The sequence below is a fragment of the Pinus tabuliformis genome, chromosome 9, assembly GCF_031772625.1.
Source record: "Pinus tabuliformis cultivar Carrire ecotype Pingquan chromosome 9, CPIR1, whole genome shotgun sequence".
NCBI lineage: Eukaryota > Viridiplantae > Streptophyta > Pinopsida > Pinales > Pinaceae > Pinus > Pinus tabuliformis.
Window position 1 is genome coordinate 447,138,501 of NC_142307.1, and position 25,943 is coordinate 447,164,443.

General features: G+C 37.6%; 1 protein-coding gene and 3 pseudogenes across 1 annotated transcript; 2 read left to right on the forward strand and 2 right to left on the reverse strand.

The window, feature by feature from the left end:
• Positions 1 to 3,104: 3,104 nt before the first annotated feature.
• Positions 3,105 to 3,362, reverse strand: LOC149149095 (uncharacterized). Its single transcript, XM_089441613.1, has one exon. It carries the CDS (start codon positions 3,360 to 3,362, stop codon positions 3,105 to 3,107), a length of 258 nt encoding a protein of 85 aa, XP_089297739.1.
• A 263-nt stretch (positions 3,363 to 3,625) lies between these two features.
• On the reverse strand, positions 3,626 to 8,463 carry LOC149149096 (GDP-L-galactose phosphorylase 1-like; annotated as a pseudogene).
• A 3,777-nt stretch (positions 8,464 to 12,240) lies between these two features.
• On the forward strand, positions 12,241 to 18,067 carry LOC149149097 (coatomer subunit alpha-2 pseudogene; annotated as a pseudogene).
• LOC149149098 (coatomer subunit alpha-3 pseudogene) lies at positions 15,182 to 18,067 on the forward strand (annotated as a pseudogene).
• Positions 18,068 to 25,943: the final 7,876 nt, after the last annotated feature.

Genomic DNA, 25,943 nt, shown 5'->3' on the forward strand with positions numbered 1-25,943 from the left:
ACAAGAGTAGCTCTCTCCCTCTACTCTTGATTAGTTTCTACTTTGGGAAATAGATCTTTTGGCTCTCCAGGCTCCCACTCTATCTTCTTTCTCTGAAAATTGACTTCTCCTCAACAAATATAAGTCTCCCTCTAAAGGTATGTTCTGCCTCTCTGCATTGCATCAATATTTCTATGGAGTACACTCTCTCTCTACTATGCACTCACCGGATCTGGAAAAACTTCCTTCCAAATACTATCTCTGGCCCTCACTGCAAGAAACCACTTCAAATCTCCCTTTGGTAACTGTTGCGTCACTCCCTTCAGAAATTTGATCTCTAATATCTTACTCGATGTTCTCTCCAACTTCTGAGTAAGCCTACTCTTATAATCATTCAGTTGATAACCAATGACCCAGATTAGATTCTAATCAATGGCTCAAATAATTTTTGATTGATCATTGTCTTCTTCTAGAAGTTTCACTGATAGATTTATTAATACCATTTAATTATTTTAATTTCCTAAGCTTAGACTTAGGGACCCATTAAAAATAATTAATTATTTTAATAAATCTGTCTCGAGGTGGAATTTCCCAAAATGATTGCTACGTATTAACAAACCATTCATCCTGCCTACATAGCAAACCACTAGGGGAACGCTGAGGCACTCACCCTATGGTTGCTCATTGCTCCAAGAAGTACCCCCAAGCCCCCCCGGAGCTCCCAGAGCTCAATGTCCATATCATATAGGACCCTCAGGAGAGGGTCTCTCCATGACTCCTAGTCATTCTTAGAAAGTCAAGAATTTGACCTTTCCCAAGGACTTCATCTGAATATCGGTGACCTGCACATCGGTCCCAGTGTGATGGAGCCTTCTTGCTCACCATTATGGAATACATGTGCCTTAGACTCCCTACAATTTTTGAAGCTTACAGAACATCAGATACTATCAGAAATCAACAGTTTACACCTTTATAAGTCATGCTAGCCACATATTCTAGGAATCAAAAGTGCATATCATCATGTTTATATTCATATCATCACTAAGTTTGAAATCGTCCTTTTTACAAAGAGTGGTATGCATGAAATCTATAATTTAGCATGGAAATTAGAGAAGCAATAACATATCAGAATCTTCCATTCCTATCATTTGAAATTATGATGTCAACACATTCATACAATGCACAACCATCATCAAAATTATATAGTAGAGACCCACTTCCTTCTCGACAAATAATGAAGGTGATCCATCACTTGTGTTAACATTTCCAAAAAATTTAAATATTACAATTCGTCATGACATCTACAATACGGGTATTAAAAGGGTCTTCACACTAGAATACAAGTGTACACCTCAACTTCACATTTTTGATCTAATAATGGTCCATAAGGCCAAAAGTGCCAGCTCTTCAAACTCAAAACAACCTAGATACGTTTTCAATTTGGGGTGCATTACTAAACATTAAAAACAACTATTCACATTAAGAAGTTGTGTTTCGAGAAAGATACAAGTTCATTTTATTCCATTTTATTTCTAATGATAGACTAGTCAATTGTAGTCATAGGTCGTTATGGTAAATTTATAGTGAGTATTCTAAGTGAGTCATGAGTCATTCCTAAAAAAAATACTCATTTTACTCGCTAATATTTAGCTTTGAGCTATTTCAACTAATGTATTTCAGAATCATATATTTGGAGAGCATTTTCTAGGCAATGTAAGGAAATGTCACTTGATAAATAGGTTTAGATGTTTCTAAATTTACATTGTTATCATATTAATATAAGTATGTCCCAAAAGTGAAAATAATATTACACATGTTTTAATGAATTCAATGATTAAGAAATAGAGTAAATTAGAAAAATAAAAGCATTTGTTACCACTTTATGTATACTTTTACTTCATTCTTCCTTCTCAACATCTATAGTTGTATTCAAATGAGAAATCTTTGATGCTGAACATTATTAGATATAGGAAGAATGAATCTCATACAATAGATATGAGGTAATAACTTATTATAATAAGGTTGTTAGGTACGAATCCTCTCAATTTTCCTATATGACCATAGTCATTACTAAGAATTTTGTTGAACAACATGGCAAGTAGTCCAAATCATAATTATGAGTTCCTTGTTTCATTCGAAGCACATGTCATTTCTTCTAAAAAAATTACAATGAGAAACAAAAAAAGAATGAAAATATTTAAGGATGAACATGCAATACTATGAATCATTTAGTTCATATATTAGAGTTGATACATAACTAAATTTACATGCATGCCATGTATATTTTTTAATGATATATGAAAGGGTTAAGAAATATATATATATATATATATATATATATATATATATATATATATATATATATATATATATATATATATAATTTTTTAATACACAAGTTTTAGAAATATTAATGGACCAAAATTAAATGTTGAAATTAAGTTTCATTTTGTATCATTTGGATGGATATTCAATCTATTACAGAAAAAAATTATGAGATATGTTAAATTTTTAATCATTAATTGACATGCCTTGATCTCAAACCATGTCTTTATATTTGATCCTTGAAGGCATCCGTTATCACATCATGATGAGAACAAATCATTTAGAAAGTTGTAAACACTATTTATATCCTAAGAATTAGTAGATGATTTCACAATTTTTCCATAAAATAATCTTACAATCCTTTAGGCCGAAATGAATTTTTGATAGGTTAATTTAAAGAGTATCAATATAAAAAGAAAAATAAAATATTAATTAAATTAAAAAAAATACTATTTTGAAGTTTAATAAAGCTTTATAATATGTAATAGTATTGTGTTTATCACCACTAATAATATAAATGTGTTCAAATACTATTCGGATGAAAGAGACATTCATATCATCATGCATAAATAACTAGCTGTAACCATTATTTTAAAACTTATACCAACAAATTTCACAGAATTTAATTGAGATCGAGATAAGAGAAATGTTTTGCCAAATGATTACATTACATGAATGGCATTTATTTATTTACTTGCTAGGAGGTGATGAGAACCTAAGGTGAAAGCAAGCAGACCACATTAGTGATGTGCATGTGCTCCTGGTGAGATTTAATAACACAAAATATGAGACCAGGGAGATTAAGCATGCGGGATAGGACGAAGGCGATGGGCATGGGGAGGTGGAGATGGAGGGCAGTGAGAATGAGGGGGTACAGGGTAGCCCGGCTTGTGGCACCCAGGTGCAGCCTTTGTCGACCCTTCTGCCAATCTTCCAGAACCTACTTCTTCGTTAGACTTAGCGGCAGCAGCTTCATCTTCAGCTCCAGCGTGTGTCACCAGAATCGTCGAAGTGAACAACAGCATTGCTACTATTGATATCCAGCACAACCGCGCCATTTCCGTCTTCTTGGATTTCATGGCCATGGCCATCTTGTTGATACAAAAGTGAAAATAAAATGATGAATTCTAACTCTACTTGCAGAATGTATAACGGAATCGCTAATAGAAAAAGGAATTGCGAATTGCGTTTTGCAATTGTAGTGCGATGGATGGATCTTACTTATAGACAACACACCGGAATGGCATGGAGGGTTTACAATCGGTCGAAGGAATTCAGCGCAACTCAACCCGAAATCGTGTCAAAGCGAAACCCGACTTTATCACTCTCCGTTACGGTCAACATGTACTCGTGCGTGACACTTGTTTTTCACAATCACCCCATCTCTCAAATCTGTTACATGAATCCCCAGTATTTTATTTTGCGTGTTAATCTTTGACTCTTGAAATTTAGAATCTGATTTCAACTTGCACGATGATGGAATCCTTGTTGCCGGGAATGAAAAGAAGTGCGGGCCAATTCAAATTTAATTTATTCTAAAAGCCCTCATGCTAATTTCTTCACTAGGTTTTTTATCCAATTTCTTAACTAGATTTCTTATCCAAGGTTGTTTTTGTGTTTTCCTTACCCTCCACACATACCTAATTTTTTTTGTTTTTTAATTAATTTTACTATACTATCACCCAACCTTTCTCAGACTTCAATGATACTCTCTTTTTGGGTGCTTTTTTTATGGGAAAAGGAATGTTAAGGTAATAAGTTTTCCACGATTGGTTCATCATGCCTTAATTTGCAAGTAGTTTTGAGATATCATATTTGTATATCATATCTCATCATAGTTACAAATTAGTTATCCAAATCGAAAAAAATCATAAAAATGATACATATCCTTAGTGGCCTTATAATTTTACATAAAAGCCCGCATTTGGAGAGTCTCATAACAATACATGGAGCAAATGTGTATCGAATGTCATCTTTCTAACCACTGAGTATAGTACCACAAAGGTATATTATACATGTCTTCATCAAAGGTACGACAATGTTCATTACTGATATGCTTCTAAGCCAAAAACATCGAACCCCCAAAGAAGCCATTTATTTAAATATTTCAGCAACTATTTCCGAAACCTTGTATATAGGGGTATCCTCTTTTTGCAATCAACTTACCATTTAAGTTTTTAAATGCATTCATGTTTTTCCACATAGAAGGATTAACTTGAGTATCTAATATCTCTTGGTCCACTTCTCCCAAATCTTGTTTTTTTGCATAATGCTAGTTACATAAACAATTTGAAGATATTTAGTAATATAAAAAGGGATTCTATACTTTATAAAAAGAAACAAGTATCAACACAACCATCAATGCAAACTACACTACTACATGAGGGAGGAACAAATATTGGTAATATGCTATTACGATATACTTGAGGAAACGAAAAACATTGTTTTGTAGCAATTTGCAATGAGATCATTGTATGGTATGTTGTTACATTGAATACAAATGCAAGCACTACCAACAACATCAGAGAGATCCTCCAAAGTGTTACCCCCTTTAGAAACCAGGCCGCTCACAGGATAGTCAAGAAGCTCCAAGATATTGTCCCCACCTTCTTAGACTTCCATGGTACTCCTTTTGTGGGTGCGGGAAAGAACGTTAAGATAATAATCATTCCAGATTGATTCATCACGTCAAATGTACAATTTTAGGACATCACAGTTGTAATCATATCTCTATAGTTCAAAATAAGTTATTGAATAAAAAAATTAAAACGATGAACTATTTAAAGTTTTATTTATGTTCAAACGTTTCACCAAAACAGTTTCAATGAGTAAAGAGTCACATGTTGCAAGTAAAATAGGGCACTTAAGTGGAAGTGTAGATGGTTTATACTTGCAAAAGATTCGAGGCTATTGTAACCAAGACGAAAAATTGGATTGCCAGCCTCGAAAAGCAAATACAATGTTAACGATAAGCTATCATGGTAAATACATTGGGGAAAGCATTCCAATACTCTAGGCACAGTTACCACATGCCCCTATTCAATTGGACTCACGTGCAGTATAGAAAATAATAACATTAGAAGTGCATCAATGAACAATAAAAAACCCCAAACACTCCATGAAAAGGTGTTGTCATAATCATTATTTCTAATTAAATTTATGGAAAACACATTTGGACTGTCAAAGGCACGAAGTGTCTCTTTCCGCCCTACTTTGGTGAAGTTGAACTTACTGGGGTTGATGCCCTGCAAGACCTTCTACACTTGAAATTCAGTAGGACATTTCTTAAGATGATGTCCTTCATTCAGTTGAGCAATGAAACCATATTCATTTGGGATGATCTACAATTTATTACCGCCGCATAGTCTATGCATAGAATCCATGTTGAAATGTGTCCCTAAAAACATCACGCCAAAAGGCATAACCAAATTAATGTATGTTCAATAGGAAATTTCAAGAATTTGCATCACATTTTGCACTTTGAAATTTTATATGTTCCTACAATTTTCCATACTTTCAATGCTTTTATGGGATGCGATATTTTTAGTATGTATTAGGTTCCTGCATCTAAACAAATTCCAACAATTCTTAGTAACTCTCACAATAGCTAAACTGTTTATTTACATAGAAATGAATATAAAAGGTGAGAAAGTGAGGGTATTTATTTATTTCCTACAAAGGAGTGGGATACCTATTTAAAAATAAAGAAAACAAGTGTATTAATCTCACCTTGTAAAACCTAATAGAATTCCACAGGAGACTGACATTGATGTGAACAATGGAGAAATTGGCACAAATCACAAATTTTACAAGCTCAAACAAATGTAAATGGGAAGGCTAGATATAACCCATAAAATGAAGAATAATTTTCATTAGTATGGTCATTCCAAAATGTAAGTATATCAATGTAGTAACTGCATAGAAAGAAAACAAGAACTCCACTTCATAGATTAGAGAATTCACCCATCTAAAACATATTCTTCCCATTCCCCCAAATTATGGGTAATGTTGTGACTTAGAATAGAAATAAATGCAAATCACTAAAAATCTCTCTCTCTCTCTCTCACTCTGAGAAATGTATATGTATTAGAATTTTGCATTAAATAAAAGGTTTCAAGCTTAATGATTTGTAAAAAACACAAGAAAAAAATCAAATGAGGTCATCTAACTAGAGAATAAATATCAATAAACTTTAAAATTACAAATGCTTCAATATGATAAAATTAAATAACAGGAGATCCTCTACATTGAGACGAGGTGTTTGTCTTACATATAAATTCCTTGATAGTAATTTATGAGCTTGATATAGATTGTCAATAACCTATGTCACTACTTTAGTGGTTTGTTGAACAGTGTCTTGATGATATTTTTGAGCTTTTTGGGTTCTATGTTTTCAAGATTTGCGAAGATAATGATTGTTTAAAATGTTTTCTAAAAGTATAGTTAATACTATTAGGAATAAGTAATATATCAGCCCAACTTTAGGTAGTTATGGTAGTATTTATATTTTATTGGAATAGTGAAAAAGAACCAAACTTTGTGAGAGCTAGCAAGATCTTCCACACAGATGTATGCATCCTTAACCAAGGGACAAAACAAGTGTGTTGTGTATAGAATCAAACGATAAAACCGGGTCTTACATATCCACTAAACTATATTTTTGGTTAGTGGTTTTGTAATTATACATAAAATCCCTCATTTGGAGAGTCTCATAACAATACATGGAGAAAATGTGCATCAAATGCCATCTTTCCAACCACTGAGTACATTACCACAGTATATTATACATGTCTTCATCAAAGCTATGACAATGCTCATTACTAATATGCTTCTAACCCAAAAACTTTGAACCCCCAAAGAAGCCATTTATCTAAACATTTCCTGGACTATTTCTCAAACCTTGTATATAGGGGTATCCTCCTTGTGCAATGAACTTACCATTTATGTTTTCCCACATAACAATATTAACTTGAGTGTCTATGTTGGGATCACGATTGCCGTTACACCAAAACCCGCAGGTGTTAGTAAACGGACGCATTGCCAGAGTTAACGGATCCTCGAGAGGCGGTTAGTCCATGTCATGAAACACACGGGGAGCACTGGATTCTCTAATGCCCAACAATCTCCCCCCCAGTGCGAGCCGGGTGTGATTCGAACTAGAGACCTTTGGCTCTCATACCACTTGTTGGTATCACGATTGCCGTTACACCAAAACCCCCAAGTGTTAGTAAATAGACGCATCACCAGAGTTAACGAATCCTCGAGAGGCAGTTAGTCCATGTCATGAAACACACGAGGAGCTCTGATACTAGAATGTTGACACCTAATCCTTGTGATTGGGTGAATTTATGTAAATAGATAAATAGGAAATATGAACAGTCTTTGGGAGATGAACTAAACAGTCTCTCCCTCATGTATATAATGAAGATCTACCTGATGGAATAAACACATGAATCAGTTTTTGCTTTGAGGAGTTACTGCCTGGTCTGACATGGTATCAGAGGCAGCTCGAAAAATAGTTGTAACTCCCTTTGGCCTCCTGTTCTCTGTTCACTTCCCCTGTGTGCTCTATCTGCCATAAGTCTGAAACCTCTGACCTATCAGCCTCAGACCTAAAAACCATCCGAATCGCTGCATGCCTTGAGGGCGTGTTGCTACATTGGTGCCTCCACGCAAGAGCGAACTATGTTGCTCTTGCATCTTGAATGCTACTCCTTTGAAGAACCATCCGTTGAAGAACCAGAACAAATCAAAACCATTGTTGGGATCTGCGTGCATGAACCAGGTTCCATTGCTGGGATCTTACAAAATTAATTTGTTGAAAACTAGCCGATGTACGTGGTATCAATGCTGTGTATTACTGTGTGTCAACGCTGTGTATTAGCATTGTGAATTTTCACGTCAGTTTCATGTTAAGGCTGTGTATTAATGCTACTATCATTGTATGTGTTGAAATCTTGATACGCCGATAGTTTGTTTCACCCTGTTCTTCCTTGAGGTTCCTCACTAATTGTTGATGCTCTATCAATATTAGTGGCCCTTCTCCTGACAGTCCAGCGGCCTGGTTGTGCATTGAGAAATTTTTTGATTTCCTCATACATGTCTCTTAGTGGTTCGTTTGCCCGTGGATTCTTGCATCCTCTTACCAAATTTCTCCATTTACGAACACGTCTCTGCACTTCTTCCAGAAAAGGTAAAGGGTCTGCTGGACTTGTATGTATCAACCTTTGGTATCGGGGTCAGGGATGAGATCCTGCCATTCATTTAGCTCCAGTTCATTATCTATTGCTTGTTGCTTCAATTCATTGTCCCAACCCGAAATAATATAATGAGCCCGTGGGTGTGCATTAGTTAGATAAGGCCGAGTTGCTTTCAAGATTAAATCATTGTTATTTCTACGACCTTGATTTCGGGTGGTTTGAGGTTGAGCTTGAGTTCTTCCACAACCACAACCCTGGCCTTGGCTACGACCTTGACCACCCCTTGCATTTCTCCCTTGGGACGAAAGAGTGAGGAGAAAGAACTTTATCACAATCTAACAATTTGAAAGTATGTATAGTGTACTATAAGGGGGGCTTCTAATGCCCCCACAAGTTGCCACGGCGGGGGCTCTTAACTCCCCCAAAAGTTAGTACGAGGGGGGCTCCCAACATCCCCAAACATTGTTACAAGGCGGTTTTAGACCACCCTAATAAGTTGCTACAAGGGGGGTTGTAAGCCGCCCTTGTAGGTTGCTACGAGGGGGGTTTTAAATTGCCCCCATAGGTCAATTTTCAAGGGGGTTTCAAATCGCCCCCAAAAGTGAATTTTTGGAGGCGATTTACAACCAACCTTGAAAGATGACTTTTGAGGGCTATCGCAATCACCCCTAAAAGTCACTTTTTGGGGCTGGTTCATATCTCTTAAAAGAACTTTTTGTTTGTCCTCACAACGCCCTTAGGCTAGCCCACCTGAAGGACCCTCACACCTAATTGACCCAACTTTTGGGGCTTGACCCTGGCGAAGCCAAGGAGAACTGAACCAACGCCTCATAATAGAGGGCCAATGACTTGGCAGGGGGGCTTCACCAACCATTTGGGCTACCCATCAACGCTATCTCTTCAAATACCTTCCCTAAAAGGCTTGACATTTAGAGGTGATGCTTTGAAGGGAGGGGGGGGGGGGGGGCGTCTAAAAAATTGCACCCAAAAGTCACTTTTCAAGTTTGGAACCCCCTTTGAAAAGTGATACATTTGGGGGCAATTCATCTCTCTTAAAAAACCGCTCCTAAAAGGCTTGACTTTTAGAGGTGATGCTTTTAGGGGCCGCCGGGGGGTGGGGTGAGTGAGGGTTTAAAAAACTGCAACTAATGCTAAAACCGCTTCTAATTCCCACTTTTGGAGGCAGCGTATGGCCCCCCCAAAAGTATTTTTTGTAGTACTGGTAGTTATCATTTTTGTCTCCAGAAGTCATTCTTTTTTAATGATTAACTATACTTTGCTTCTTTCTAGGATCTCCTCTCAAGAACATGTTTCAACCAATTCTCAAGTTCGTTCTTCAAATTAATTTTTAATTATTTTTGAGATTTATACTTCTCTAATCTTCTATAAGAAAAGGACTTTCATTTTATACTAGCAAGGTGATTCCTTGAGTTAGAGGAAAGGAATATCCTTCCCTCACTAGTAAAGGGATTTCCTTGTAGAAAAGGAAAATGATTTCCTTTATTGAGAGAGCTACAGAATTTTCCTTACCAACGCTGATTGCATTACCAACATATGCATTGTCAACATAAATAACACATAAATGATCATAACTTGAAGAGTTTCTTTGAATTCACTTACCTCAAGTTTCTATGAAGAGGAACTATCAAGGCAAGTGAGGGAACCCAACCTTAAGTTCTCTTAAGAAACAATAATCCCCTAATTGACAAGCCAATCTAGAAAGTCTTCCTACCCAAATAATAAAGGCCTCTATCTTTTCTTGATTAACCATGATGCCTATTGATGTAGTGACGATATCAAGATATTGTGTCATTCCCTCCACTAAACGACTGAATGAGCTTTGTAGTGAGAGCAAGGCCATCTATAAAATTCACATTAAGCAATTTCTCCCCATAAAGGAGGGGAATGCCTCAAAATGTTTGTTATAAATAAGAATCTTAAGGAGAAATAATAACGCATCACTACAATACCACATAAATATGGGGCAAATGGTTTGGATCGTTCATGACATTGCATGTGGGGTTTGGTCTAGGGTTTGTACTGGTTCTGTATGCTGATTCAACCCCTTTTATGGTATATAGGCTGGAAGATCATTTGCAATGTCGACCAAATTCGAGTGCCAGAGTAACTGGGTAAAGGGGTTGAGCTTTTATATGAAAAGGCCATCGATCCTGGCCAGTCGTCACGATGGGGTTATTCAGTTATGGCTGTTATCACCTAGATTGACCTCAGGCTGAAGGGAGGCAATTCTAAGGTAACCACAAACCAAGCTTAGCCTAGTAGCTAGCCCTACTAGGCCGGGAGAAGGCTCTCTCCGTAAGGTCTCAGTCAAGATGACTGGATCAGGTAAAGGATTTTAGGTTAGGTATAGTAGCACGAAAGGTTTTGATTGAATTTGTTGGTGTTTTGCTGGATCAGATGGAGCTGGGCAGTTTAGGTCTGGGAAATTAGGTCATTAATGTAGGGTGTTCTATGGGGCGAGGTAGGCATAGGCTTTAGCACTTTAGGCTTAATGGTGTGAGGTGTTTAACACTGATGAGGAGCTGAGGAGGGCATGTGACAATCATGGATCCTTATCAAACAGTAGAAAACATGAAATATTGAATGATTTCCCAAGGTAGAGCACTGTTACAATGGATTCTACCCATCAAACTTGATAACATTCAATAAGAAGCAATGAAATGAATGATGGCATACATAAAGCATATAAACAAATGATTACAAAAGAAGAATCTGTCCTAAAACTCCATACCACAGAGATCCCATAAAAATAGTTGCAAATCTTATTAATCTCCTTGCCAAACTGCTTACAATGATGTACAATCAAGCTCTGAGCATCCAAGTGAGTCCAACCCACACACTGATTGAGAAAATACATGATATAGACCCCCAAACAACTAATCCTAGCCTCAGGGGTCGAATTCCATGAGAGGAGGAGTCAGTGGCACAAAAAGTTGAGCAGACAGTTGAAGACTAGGATGCTGAAAGCCTGAAACTGAAACATTCCTAGTATGAAGCAAACTGATTCATTCATCTCATTTAAGCTTTTCATCTAATGTATCTACCCTAGGTAACATAAATACACTTTAATTACATCATGATTTTACATTACATTAGTGAAAAGATTAAAATTCCATAGGTGAAAAGCGAAAAACCAAAGAAATAGTGAAAAATTGCGCTGCTTGTCAAGTGCGCAGCGCCTGAAGGAAACGTGCAGCGCCTCTCCTGGACAAACGCACAACGCCTTAAGGAAACGCTCTGCGCTGACTTCAAATCAACTTTTGAGTGCCTTCTCGATGTCCAAATTGGGTGTGGGATAGCTCGTTGGAAAGCTCGTCGAGTCTACTTTCCAGAAAATCTTGGACGATTGATATGGGTTTCAATGGATACATTTTTATATCTTGGAATGGTGGGTGTCTAACACCTTGGTGACATGGGGAGGGTCTTGAACACATTGGTGTTGTGTGAGTCCCTCATGTATTTTGACAAAATTTTCATGGATCAACTAGGAGATTACCTTTAATTGCTCTGTATTGTAAAATGTTTGGAAATTACACACGTCTAGTGGCAAGTTTTGTAGTGGTGTCAATTGGGTTTAGCTTGGGTGGTTGGGAAGAAAATGTTATCTTTCCCTGTTTGTGAATCAATTGTTGTTTTGAGCTCTTCTTCATGAGCTATGAGGAATAGAGTCAATTGTTGTTTGGAGCTATGAGGAATATCTCAGTGTCACTACCGGATGGAGGGTGGGGTGAGAAATTACACGCAAGGAAAAAGGTCTCAAGGTAATCAAACTGGTATACCTAGTCTAAAACCTTCTGAATGGGCGGGGATTGGGCCAGATGACAAGTCCTTCGTGATTTTGGCAGGCTTAGAAATGCCTCTCATAGTGCAGCCACTTAGCCAAAGGAGAACTGCAAGAAAAAATCCCACCCTCTCCCATCCAAGGAACAAAGTTATTTTAGAATTGGTAGGTTTAGCGAAGCTTCCCAGCCATGTAGCTTCTTATGTAGACATTGTGCATGTATATTTAGGACATCTAAAGAGTAGTGCCTTCGATTGTAAATGATATTAACTGCAAGTCATCTGACATAACAGTCAAAAATACAATTATGAAAAGTTGTTAACTCCAGTTTACTTGTTAATGTTACAGGGAATGTCTTTAAGATCAATATATGGAACTACAATATGCACCGCTGCCTATATCCGGAGAGTTAAGTTCCACAATGAGTATCCTTAGATTGTCAGTGCCAATGATGAACAAACAAAAACGATATGGAACTGGCAATCTTGAACTTGTATCTGACCTTACTGGCAACATTTTTTGTGTAATGTGTGTTTCTTTTCATCCTAAGGAAGATTTGTTCATTTGAAGCCCCTTGGATCAGACTGATTGTGTATGGGATATTTGTGCTCCGAGGAGGAAAACCGTCTGCTGATGATATTAAGGTTGACACAAATGAACACAGATATTTTTGGAGAGGGTGATGCTGTTGTCAAATATGTTTTGGAATGTCATGACCATGGAGTGAACTGGGCTGCTGCTTTTCATCCCAGCTTGCCATTGATTGTGTCAGGAGCAGATGGTCACCAAGCAGATTGAATGGCATGCAGATTCAATTGCTTGGTGAAGTTATATCTATTTCATTAGAGATATATTAACTTTTTTTTCTTTTATCTTTTTCTTCTGTTACTCCTTTTTATTGAGTAGCATCTCAGTTTGCATGTAATTCATTTGTGAAAAGTTAGTTTGTTTTGTTCTCGAATACCAAGGCCTGGCAAGTTGGATAATTTAAGAGGGCATGTGAAAAGTTTGTAGATAATTCGTTTGTGAAAAGTTAGTTTTGTTCTCAGAGATCAAGGCTTGGGAAGTTGAATACTTTAGGAGGGCACGTGAAAAATTTGTAGATAATTCATTTGTGAAAAGTTAGTATGTTTTTTGTTCTCGGGTACCAAGCTTGGGAAGTTGGATATTTTAACTTTTAAGAGGGCATGTGAACTATATGTCTCGTGTGATGTTCCATCCACGCCATGACATTATTGTTAACATTTAGAAGATAAAAGTATCTGAGTTTGAGATGTATCCAAGTATTGTAGAGGTGTCCAAACATTTCGTAGAGACCATGATTGCTTCTAGATCCTTGTAGCACATCTTCATATGAATCTTCTTGCTGTTGGGCATGACCATGGGATGATTGTTTTCAAGTTAGAAAAAGAAAGATCTGCTTTTGTTGTTTATGAGGGCACCCTATACTGCAACAATGACCATTTTTTGTTTGCTCATCAATTTGCAACTCAAAAATACTCTCAACTTATACAGATAAGTAGGGCTGGATCCATGAATTGGATCAAGGATGATGATCATTGTTGTTTAGCCCCATGGAGGATGTTGTCCTAATACGTTTGGATGTTGATGGTGGGTGATATGAACTTATTCTTGGGCCAGAGGATAGTGTTGGGACTTGGGAGAAGTGACGCAATGCAAGAAGAAAAGACAACGACTTGGAGGACCTGCTGCCTTTTTTGCTTGCAATCAATCGGCAGTCACTGACATGAGTCATAACCAAGTGATAAAAATCGCAGAAATAAGGTGATCAAGAAGTCTAGTTGTCCAGTAACTGTGGATACAATTTTCTGTGCAGGAACATAAAACCTTCTTCTTGGGCCAGAAAATAGTGTTGGGACAGAAGAGTGACACAATACAGGAAGAAAAGATAGCAACCTTGGTTTGCAACAGAGGATTGTATCTGGGGACCTCCATACTCCATTTGCTAAATACATTTAGTCAGATGACATGGAAAATGTAGCCTTGCTGAGCAAGCATGCAATCATCATTGGAAGCAAGGAGCTTGTACATTGTTCTCTACATAAGATTATTTGTGTTAAAACTTAAGAGTGGTGCTCGGGGTGACAATTGTGCTTTGTTGTCTTCCAAACAGAAACTGTGGTCTTATTGGAACACTTGATGTTCAAGTATGTATACTGAAGGTGTCTGAGAATTCTGTCAATTGCATGAATGAGTTGGAAATAACCGTGTCATACAGATTGATGCATGAGTATATATTCAAGCTGGCACTGATAAAAAGGAAGTATGACAATGTTATGAGCATGATTAGGAACTGATTTGTGGACAGGCAGTGATTGCTTAGCTGCATCTGAAGGGCTTCCCAGAAGCGGCTCTTCACTTTTTCAAAGATGAGAAGGCATGATTTAACTTAGCAGTGTAGGGTGAAACTATTCAAATTGATGTTGCTTCTGCAAAACAGAGAGATGTTGAGGTCACTGGTATACACTTGGAACTGAGGCCCTTTGGTAAGGAAATGTTGCCATTGTTGAATATGCTTACCAAAGATTAAAGAATTTTGAAAGGCTTTCATTTTGTATCTTGTCATGGACAATATTGATAAGTTTTTGAAGATGTTGGGGGTTGCATAAATATAAAATGATGTTATGGGTCAGTTTCACAATGCCCATATGTGAGTGCAGCAGTTCATGGGCTTACAGAGATTGCTGATATGCTTGTACTTAATAGTTAGGTGGCAATCTGCCCACTCTGCCATCTGGAAAGAAATCATCACTTATTGTACCTCCATCAATTTGTTGCAATCATGAATGGCTGTTATTGAGGGTTACCAATGGCCTTTTTGGGGGTGGGTAGCATAACGCAGGGGTTGCAGTCCATGAAGAAGAGGATGAAGGAGCTGCAGCCAATAGGGGTTAAGACCTTGACACTTCTGGTGGGTTGGATAATGCAGGGGGTGCAGTCCATGAAGAAGAGGATGAAGGAGCTGCAGCCAATAGGGGTTAAGACCTTGACACTTCTGGAGTTGAAAAACAAAATGGCGAGGTTGTAGTGGTCGGTGATAGAGAAGTGAGAGGAGACAATGACGATGAGGTAGGATGGGATGTAGAAGATTTGAAGCTCCCTACAGATGTCTAAGCTGCAAATGTTGCAGGTACAACTCATAATGTCATTAGTTACGCCATCACCACGTATGCCAGTAATTCAAATATGGATACACAAAATCTTTTCTTGCAGGTGAGAATGCAGCTGCTAGTAACATTAATATGGCGATGCAGCTCTCAAGTCAACAACTTGGTATTAAGAATTTCACTCCATTAAAAGTTAAAACCTTTGTTTTTGGATCTTTACATGGGCAGCCATACATACCTCCCTACATTTGTTTCTGCACTGTGGTCTTCTTAGCAATAGAGGGAGGCTGGAGTGAGACTGCTAGCTCAAATGTCAGAGGTCCATGAGCTTTGGTATTTAAGCTTTTTCAATTAGATGAGAAACTTAGACTAGCTTACAAAGCCACAACAGATGGGAAGTTAGCTTACAAAGCCACAGCAGGTGGGAAGTTTAGTGAAGCATTAAGGTTATTTCTTACAATCTTGCACGCAATTCCAGTTATTGATGTAGATTCCATTTAGGAGGTTGAGAAGCTGAAGAAATTGATTGGAATTGCTAAAGAATGTGTTATGGGTGTTCAAATGGGGGTCAAGAGGAAGTTAAAGATCATACTGTTGAACAACAAGAGCTTGCAGCCTATTTTACTCATTGCAACATTCAAAAAGTCCATTTGAGGTTGGCTTTGCTGAACACCATAGGTGTTTGCTAGGGAAATTCAAGTTTTCGAAAACATAAAAGCTTGGTTTTTCAGTACATTTAACTACAACAACAAGGTCTTCAGTGTTCACCATATCATCATTCCAGTTGGAAATAAAACACTAGTGATAATTTCTTTTCTATTCACTAGGGATAATGGCCCTTTACAATCCCTGCACAAAATGCTAAATACGAGACAATACTTACAGCTGTTAGCTCTGTATAAACTGAAGTCCCAACATGCAACAATTGTTGTTCCTTTAGCAGCTCCAACAACCAACTCCTTGGACACCTTGGACTGCTCCTAGTGACTTGGCAGCCCTCCTGGCATGCCCCCTGTACACTCAATCAGCAATCTGCCCATCAAGCAGTTCTTCAGCTACATCCTGTAGGCCATGGTCTGCTTTCTCAGTCCTCCTGTAGCAGACTTCAAAGCCTTGGCCTACTCCTTTAGTCCTCAGCCACCTTGCTGTAGCAAGTTCACGCCGTCACCCCCCCTGCACGGAACTCCACAGGGCCACTAACTTGGCTTGATAACTGCTGGCAAATGAGCTCGCTGCAAACCATGCAACAAAGGCCCAGCAAGTTCTGTAGGCATGTGGGAGGCAGTTGCAGGATGCTAAAAACACTGAATTATGACTTCAGAAATCCTTTTGTTGTTTTTGGAGCAACTTTTACACCTCTATACCATGGTAAGAAGTATGTGTCCTGTCCACATTGTACACCACACTTTATTCCAATCATAAAGGGAAATCTATGTGCTATATGTGAGCTTGCAGTTGTGTTCTGGGTCTTTAGCTGCAGCGCAAGAGAAAGGAAGTTAAGGATGATACTGTTCAACAGAAAGAGCTTGCAGTTTATTTTAGTCATAAGAACCTTCAAAAATTCCATTTGAGGTTGGATTTGCTGAATACCATGGGTGTTTGTTATAAGGGATGGAGCTTTAGTACAACAGCTAACTTTGCTTGATGACTATTGGAAAGTGAACCCCTGCAAACCATTCAACAAAGGTACAAGAAGTTCTGCAGGCATGCGAAAGGCAGCTGCAGGATGCCAAAAAATTGAATTATGATTTTGACTTCAGAAATCCTTTTGTTGGTGGTGCAGCAAATTTTACACCTATATACCATGGTCAATCAGAAGGATGTGTCCTGTCCATATTGTACAACATGCTTTGTTCCAGTCATACAAGGAAATATCTTCCCTATATGTGAGCTTTCCATTGTGGGTTCCGATGCTTCTGGGTGCTGAATGTGCATCTTTATTTCAAGAAATTTCATTACCCATGCATATTTCCATATCAATATTGCACTCTCTTCCTTTGAGAGCCATGTTGAGAGATATGGCAGGACAATCACTAACAAGTCTTGGACAGACTTGAGGGTCTTCTTAAGAGACCGGAGGAGGCTGTTTATTGATCACTGAAGTGACAGTAGAAGTAAAACTTTCCATGTTTTTTCATTGTTTACAATTTGAAATTTCAGTCTGTGTTTTTGCTTCCCTTTCTCAGGAAGTAAAACTTTCCATGTTTTTTCATTGTTTACAATTTGAAATTTCAGTCTGTGTTTTTGCTTCCCTTTCTCAGTCTCAGACAATGAAAAGTGCCAGTAATTTAGCTTTAGGTCTGGAGAATTTTTTATAGAACCCCCTGGGTGTTTATCCTATCTTTATCATGCAAGTGTTCTAGTGGTTTGTCTGAGTAGAAACAGGCACTAGGGTCTCATTATTCAACATCAGAAAGCAATGCAATTGTTTGAATGCTTTTTCATATGTAGGTCCTGTCAGAATCAGAACTGGTCAAATCGCCCCATTGGACTGGGCATGGTTTTGAACCAGCCTGCTGACTAGACTGGTACCTAACCAGTACAAACTGGCCCTAATTGGCTGGACAAGAGACTTAAATTTTTATGAAATTTCTGAATGAATTTTCTTGTACATGCACAACAAAGTTGGTTTATTCTTTTGATGATGACTATAGATGCAGAGTAAACATTTGTGAATTTTTCTTAATGCCTGGAAATAACAATCCTCTCTTAATTATGACTCAAAATTTATAACTCTGAAGTTGTTATGTGTTTGAATGAAAACTATTTTACAAAATGCTTAAAAGAATTGGTTTGCATCTACATAACAGTATTCATGTCTATACTTGTATGTTGGCCATAGGGCTTTAGATTTGGGTTTCTATCTTTGTTTACACGCGTATTCTAAGTTCAGAACATAACCATCACTTTTACACTAGAAAGGCTTGGAAATTCTATAGCCAGCTGTTTGTGCTACACGCACTTGAAAAGGTGTCATTTATTTGCTGAAACCAAGGCATCTTTTAATGCAATTGACTCACAGCAGGAAGGAAAGCTGTGACACAATTTAGATTTGCATTATTTGTATATTTACGTGTCTATATGCTGAAAATTTAGTAGTGGGGTATATTGTATTCATGCTGCCTAGGAAACTTACACCATGTGGCCTCATTCCTAATCTCAAACTAAACCTCGCAGCCAAACACTGCTTCATCTCAGGAACAAATTATAAGGCCTTTAGGGCTTCAACATCTAAGACTCTTTGGTCTTCTTTTTTCTTTGGAGGCAAGGTCGTTTGAAACTCAATGCATGTTATATTAGGATCCAAGGGACCAAACTTGGCGTATAAAGAAAAAGCACTACTTTCTACACATGTTTTTATTACCAAACTAGGTGCACCAAACCTTTTTTAAATCCCGAACACTAGTAGTAAAATTGTAGCATTTCATAGTAAGCCGTTTTTTGTAGCTGATATCAGAGGAAGAGATTGCTGCAGCAGCAGAAGGAGAGATTACCATGGGAAGCAGAGGGTTTCAAGAAACAAAGAACTGATAAGGGGAGTAGGTCGTTTTTTCAGATCGAAAATGTATCACAAAAGGGTTATTTGGGCCCTCAAGGAAAAGAACGGGGGCAGTTTTTCCCAGCATGCTAAACAATCGAAAATGTATCACAAAAGAGGTATTTGGGCCCTTAAGGAAAAGAACGAGGCAATTTTCCCCAGCATGCCAAACAATCGCAGGTGCCCAAATCCGATGAAAACTCTCCCAAATTCTATCTTGTAGAAGACGTGCTTGATTAGACCCACTTCCTTTTCACACAGTAAATCAATAGTTTGTTGAGTACCCAGATACCCAAAAACTGAGATTGCTAAACCTATCAATCGCAATTCTCAAAAAGAGTAATGGAAAATTGGGAATCCAAGGCCTATGATGAAAAAAATCTTAACCTTATGCTTGGCGCCTGTGTCAGAGCTCTGGAATAGTGAAGACAGAGGTAATCAATGGGGAGAAGAGGAACTTAGGTCTTTCAATGTTGTACAATTCTTACACATCCACGCTTCGTTAGGTAAAAGCTGCAAACATGATAGAGCTGTAAACTCTGGAATGCATAAAAAAGGAGCTAGAAAATCCAAAAAAGAGCGTAACCTTGTTGCATAGATGGCAGCTTCAACATTGCCCATTACTTCACTCAGTTAAGCAGCACCCTGTTCTTGGCACTGTCCACATATGGTACCTGCTAGGAATAAGAATGGAGAAATCGATCTTTTCATTGATTTCAAAAATATCAATAAAGCATTAGATAAATATAACTACCTTGTTCCAACCGTGGAACACATCCTCTAGTGTATTTTAGGTTCTAAAATTTTGTCTATGTTGGATGATTTTTCTAACACCCCAATTCCAACCCCTCAATTGTAAATAACATGTACATGCAAAGATTAGGCTAGTGGGGGTATCATGCCCATGTGTATGTATGTGTATAAGTTTTGGGACCAGAGTATCGATGTGCATATGCTTTTATATGTTTTGAGGCTAAAAAGTCTGGTGTTGCAAATATGATATTTCATGCACACTAATAAACACATTAGCATTGCAGACCAAATAAGATGAAAAGAGTATGGGGGGTAAGACCCCATGTGCATACAAAGTGGGTTTCATATAACTTAATAATTATGATAAAAGTGCATTGGCTTCTCAAAAAAGTCCATGAAATGACTTGAGGGGTGTTAGGTGTCAAAAAACAAATATGCAAATAAAAGTATGTGTGTGGGAGCTACTAAGGGTTAAAGTTGTTATGTGCTTATTTGTGCTAAAGAAAATCTAACATTCGTTAGATTTCTTTCATCTTACAATGTTGTTATTAGCAATACACTTGTGTATGATAGAATGAAATCTAGCATATGTTAGCTTTCTTTTGCTTGATAATGTTGTTGTTGGCAATAGGCTTGTGTTTTTGCTAAATGTAAATATAACACATGTTAGTTTTTTTTCAACTTACATTGCTTTTATGTGCTTGTGTTTGAGCTATAAGGAAATTTAGCATGCACTAGATTTCTCTCACAATGCAATGTTGTGGTTGGAAATTTGGTTGTTTGTGCTAGAAGGAAATATGCTAGAATTCTTTGACCTTGCAATGTTGTTATTGGAATTTTGCATGTGATTGTGTTAGAAGGAAATTTAGCACACGCTAGATTTCTTTTATTGCAATATTGTTATTGGCAATATGTTTCAGTTTGTGCTAGAAGTAAATTTAGTGTGTGTTATATTTCTTTAACCCTACAATGTTGTTATGTTCTTGTGTTTGTGTTAGAAGGAAATCTAGCACGGGTTATATTTCTTTCATACGGTAATGTGCTTGTGTTTGTGCTAGAAAGAAATCTAGCATGCGCTAGGTTTCCTTGCCATGTAATGTTGTTGTTGTCAACATGGTTGTGTTTGTATTAGAAGTAAATCTAACGCGAGCTAGAATTATTTCACCTTACAATGTTTGTGTCTGCATGTGTTTATACTAGAAGAAAATCTAAAACACATTGATTTTTTTCACCTTGCAATGTTGTTATTGGCGATGTGCTTATCTTTGGGCTAGAAGGAAATTTTGCATGCACTAGATTTATTTCACAATGCAATGTTTTTGGAAATATGGTTGCTTGTGCTAGAAGCAATCTTTTAAAACTCCGACTCCAGTTCAGAAACAGTCGAGGGTTAGCTCCGACTTCGACTCCGACTCCAGTTCAGAAACGGTCGAGGGTTAGCTCCGACTTCGACTCCGACTCGGTATCGACTCAACCGGTTTGATTTCAATGACTCGGTAGTTGTAAAAAATACATTAAATATTTTTTTATTTTTTTTATTTGTTATTTTATAAAAAACATAATTTTGAATATTTTCATTCATGTTTCCAAACACAAAGCTTTAGAATATAGAGAGAAGACAACATATGATCAAAGTAGGCTCATGAATATATCCATTATATCAAAATGGCACCTAGTGCACTATCCATTACAAAGTTCATACTTAGCCACCACTGGCAGGATTCTTTTCTGCCTCAGCCTAAGGACAATCACTGGACTACAACAACAATAATACCAATTCTCTGCCCCTACTGAAGTCTCAAAACGTTTGCCTTTTTAAAAACATTGTATGGCTCAATGCATTGTTTCAGTTTTCTAATTCATGCCACTAGGATAACCATACTTCAACCTTGTAATTTTCAAAACTTTCTCACAACGATAGATTACTTTAGGGCTATAAATATGCAATAAATAACAACCCAACCATTGATATGTAGGAGGCGGAACAACTTTTGACAAATGTGCTTTAGGATTTTTGTCAAAGAGGCTAGCCGACCAAGTTGTTATCGAGCCAACTGAGTCATTATCGAGTCGACCGAGTTGTTATCGAGCTGACTGAGTCAATGACTAGCTCGATAACAATCCGACTAGCCATTCCGTTTCGGTCGCCGAGCTGACCCGGCGAGCATTGGCTTGCTCTGACTTGGCCGAGTCAGAGTCGACTTGGTCGTTTTTTAGAACAATGGCTAGAAGGAATCTAGCATGTGTTTTGTTTCCTTCAGCTTGCAATCTACTTGTGTTTGTGATGGAAATGAATCTAGCATGCACTAGACTTCTTTAGTCCTACAATGTTGTTATGTGCTAGAAGGAAATATAACGTGCGTTAGATTTCTTTCAAATTGAAATGTGCTTGTGTTTGTGTTGGAATTTTTTTTTAGCACAGGCTATATTTCTTATACTCTATAATGTTGTTGTTGGCAACGTGCTTGTATTTGTGGTAGACATAAATCTAGCACTTGCTAGATTTCTCACTCTACATTGTTGCTATGTACTTGTGTTTGTGCTAACAGGAAATTTAACACATGTTAGATAGATTTTATTTTACCTTGCAATGTTGTTATTGCTAACATGTTTTTGTTTGGGCTAAAAGGAAATCTAGCTTTTGCTAGATTTGTTTTGTCTTGTAATGTTGTCATTGGAAATATTTATATGCTTGTTTTAGAAGTAAATATAATGCAGACTAAATTTTCCTCACCCTACAATGTTGTTATGTGATTATGTTTGCATTAGAAGGAAATATACTATGCATTATATTTCTTTCATCTTGTAATGTTGTTATTTGCAACGTGCTTGTGTTTTTGATAGGAGGAAATTTAGCATGTGTTAGATTTGTTTTGTTTGGTAATGTTGTTGTTGGCAATATGTTTGTGAAATTGTACTAGAAGGAAATCTAGTACGTGTTATATTTTTTTCACAATGCAATATTATTTTTGACAATATAGTTATTTGTGCTAGAAGGAAATCAAATGCCTTGCATTGTTTTTATTTTGCAATGTGTTTCTGTCTATGCTAGAAGGAAATCAAATGCCTTGCATTGTTTTTATTTTGCAATGTGTTTATGTTTATGCTAGAAGGAAATTTAGCATGTAATAGATTTCTTTTTTTCTTGTAGTGTTGTTGTTGACAATATACTTGTGCTTGTGATAGAAGTAAATCTAACACATACTAGATTTCTGACACCTTGCAATGTTGTTATGTGCTTGTGTTTATGATAGAATGAAATATAACACACATTAGATTTCTTTTAGCTTACAATGTTATTCGCAATGTGTTTTTGTTTGTGCTAGAAGAAAATCTTGTGGGTGCTAGATTCCTTTTTCCTTACAATGATGTTATTGGTAATATGCTTGTGTTTGTGCTAGAAGTAAATCCAACATGTATTAGGTTTCTTTAGCCATACAATAATGTTGTTTACTTATGTTTGTGCTAGAAGGAAATATAACATGTGCTAGAGTTTCTTTTACCTTGCTGTAATGTTGTTGTTGACAACATATTTGTGTTTGTGCTAGAAGTAAATCTAGCATTTCTTTCACCTACCAATGTTGATATGAGTTTTCTTTTTTTTCTTATGCTTAAATTTCTTTCCCCTTCTAATGTTGTTATTACTTTCTAGCACATGTTAGATTTCTTTCACCTACCAATGTTGATATGAGTTTTTTTTTGTTTTGTTTTGTTTTTGTTTTGAATTCGTTCTTTCTTTCTTGTAATGCTTAAATTTCTTTCCCCTTCTAATGTTGTTATTGGCAATGTGCTTTTGTCTGAACTAAAAATAAATCTAGCATGTGATACATTTAATTTTCTTTGCAATATTGTCGTTGGAAACATGTTTGTATTTTTGCTGAACGTAATTCTAACACATGCTAGATTTATTTCACCCTATAATGTTTCTATGTGTTTGTTTTTATGCTGTTAAAATTGGAAACTAGGGCTAAACTCCACGTGGGTCATCTTATTAATGGTAGTTGATATTTTTCTTGGATCTCTCTCATCGAGAGGTGTAGGTTTGATCTAAAGATCATCCGATTTCGATAAGTATTCATGGAGATCTGAATTTATTTGTGTTATGGGACAATTCGTCAAGATCAGCGAACAACCAAATAAACCCCACTTGTGCCCAACGTTTTAGTATAAATAGATGTGGCCTTCAAGTCATTTCTACACACACTTGGAATCTCTTCCTCTTTACTTGTCTTTGGGTTTTAGTAGGAGGAAAGATCTTAAGGAATAACACTGCCCTATGGAGAAGCCCTAACGCTGCCCTATGGAGAAGCCCTAACGTAGCCTATGAAGAAGCCTATACGCTGCCCTAAGGGTGGTATGGATCTACCCTAGCCGCAAAAAGTCTAGAAGAGAACAATGAGGAGTTAGGAGGATATTCCAGGAGGCCGAGGAGCTGTTGAAGAAGGCCGCAACCCACATCTTGAGGTTGAGAGGCAGGGGGATTGTTTTGGGGTGGTTAGGTGAAGGAATATCCCCTAGAAGGGCTGCCGCAACTAAGGGACAACTTGCTGTAGCAAGCCACAATAGATAAGAGGAGGCCGAAGGATGGAATAGGGGTTGGAACAGCCGAGCATTGCAGCCAAGGCTTTCCTCCCCTCTTAGAAAGGCAGATGCAGTTGTGGAGGGCTATTCTGGCCACATTTTGAAGGTTGTTAGGACTGCTGTTAGAATGCCCTAACCAGTCCAGCAATGCAGCAAATAGAAAAGCCCCAAAACAGTGATGATGATACATTGAAGCAGCATGATGATGATATATTGCAGCAACATGATGATGAATGCTGCAGCATGATGGTTATAGTGACGAAGTGTATCATAGCATAATGAGGGGCAACACAATGGTGAGGTGCAACAATATGATGTAGCAAGTTCATGGTGCTGCAGGTATAGCACATTGGTACAATAGCATGCAAGGGACAACAAACTAACATTGGGACAGTTGTATGGTACTTAGTAGCAAGTACACGAAGCATGCAATGGTACAGAAGCATGCAAGGGACAACAAACTAACATTGGGACAACTGTATGGTATTTAGCAACAAGTACACCAAGCATGCAATGGTACATCAACATGTAAGGGACATCAAACTAACATTGGGACCACTGTATGGTACTTAGCAACAAGTACACCAAGCATGCAAGGGACAACAAGCAAGCAATGGGACAACAAACATGGACAACATGGTTCAACTATGACACATGGGACAACAATACAACATTAAGTGCAGCAGTCATGAGGTCCAGCATTGTGATGATGGGTGCAGCATGGTGCAACACGGTGGGGTGCAACATGGTGCAACACGGCGAGGTGCAGCATGATGACGAGATGCAACACGATGATAGGTGAAGGAGTCACCTTGGAGAATCAGTGGAAGCAGTATGTCTTCAACTGATCTCATGCATCGTCTTCTTAGAGATGATCTATGCTCTCATTTAGATAAGTCAAAGTGTTGACTTTAGTTGTATATGTACTATCTCTCTGTCTCTCTCTCTCTGCTGAACTATTGAAGAACATATAAGAAGAATTGATCAAGGGTTTCCCCACATTGGGGTTTGTCCCTGGCTAGCGCCACATCTTGTGTCCTCTTGTCTTGGCTTGTCTTCTGCGATTTATATTTATGTTCTATCTGTAGTTTACTTTAATGCTGATGTGATTGCTAATCTGGAAAAAATATTGAGCTAACTGTGAAAATTGAAATAAATTGCTCTAGAATAGAACATACCCAAAACTTAACATGGTATCAGAGTTGAGATGAAGACAAAGCCCAAGCAAGAGTGAAAGAGCAACCACCAAAGACAGCTGGGAAATGACAAAATGATCAATGGATTCCTCATCCCTCTTCTAATTCACCAAGGGTGAAGTCGAAGCAAAGAATATTATCAAAATGGCGCAGCGAAAGTTTCTGATGGCCTACCTGAAGATCACTTCAATGGGAAGTCCGAATATAAGGGTGGAAGGAAAGGTAGATGACTTGGTTGAAATAAGTTCGACCATTATGCAAAGGAGTGTTCGACTGGCAGGGACACATCACTTGATGATGATAACAATCATTCCAGGGACATCTTCAATGATCAAAGGAATGACAGGACACAACCGACTCTTTAGAGAAACCAAGGAACCCCAGGTATGAAGAATCAAATGTTGTTTATGATAAGATAAAGAAGTGTTATCTTGTATTGGC

Bases quoted from the DNA above. Each gene is read 5' to 3' on its own strand.
- LOC149149095 (XM_089441613.1), bottom strand. From the start codon at position 3,362: ATGGCGCGGTTGTGCTGGATATCAATAGTAGCAATGCTGTTGTTCACT.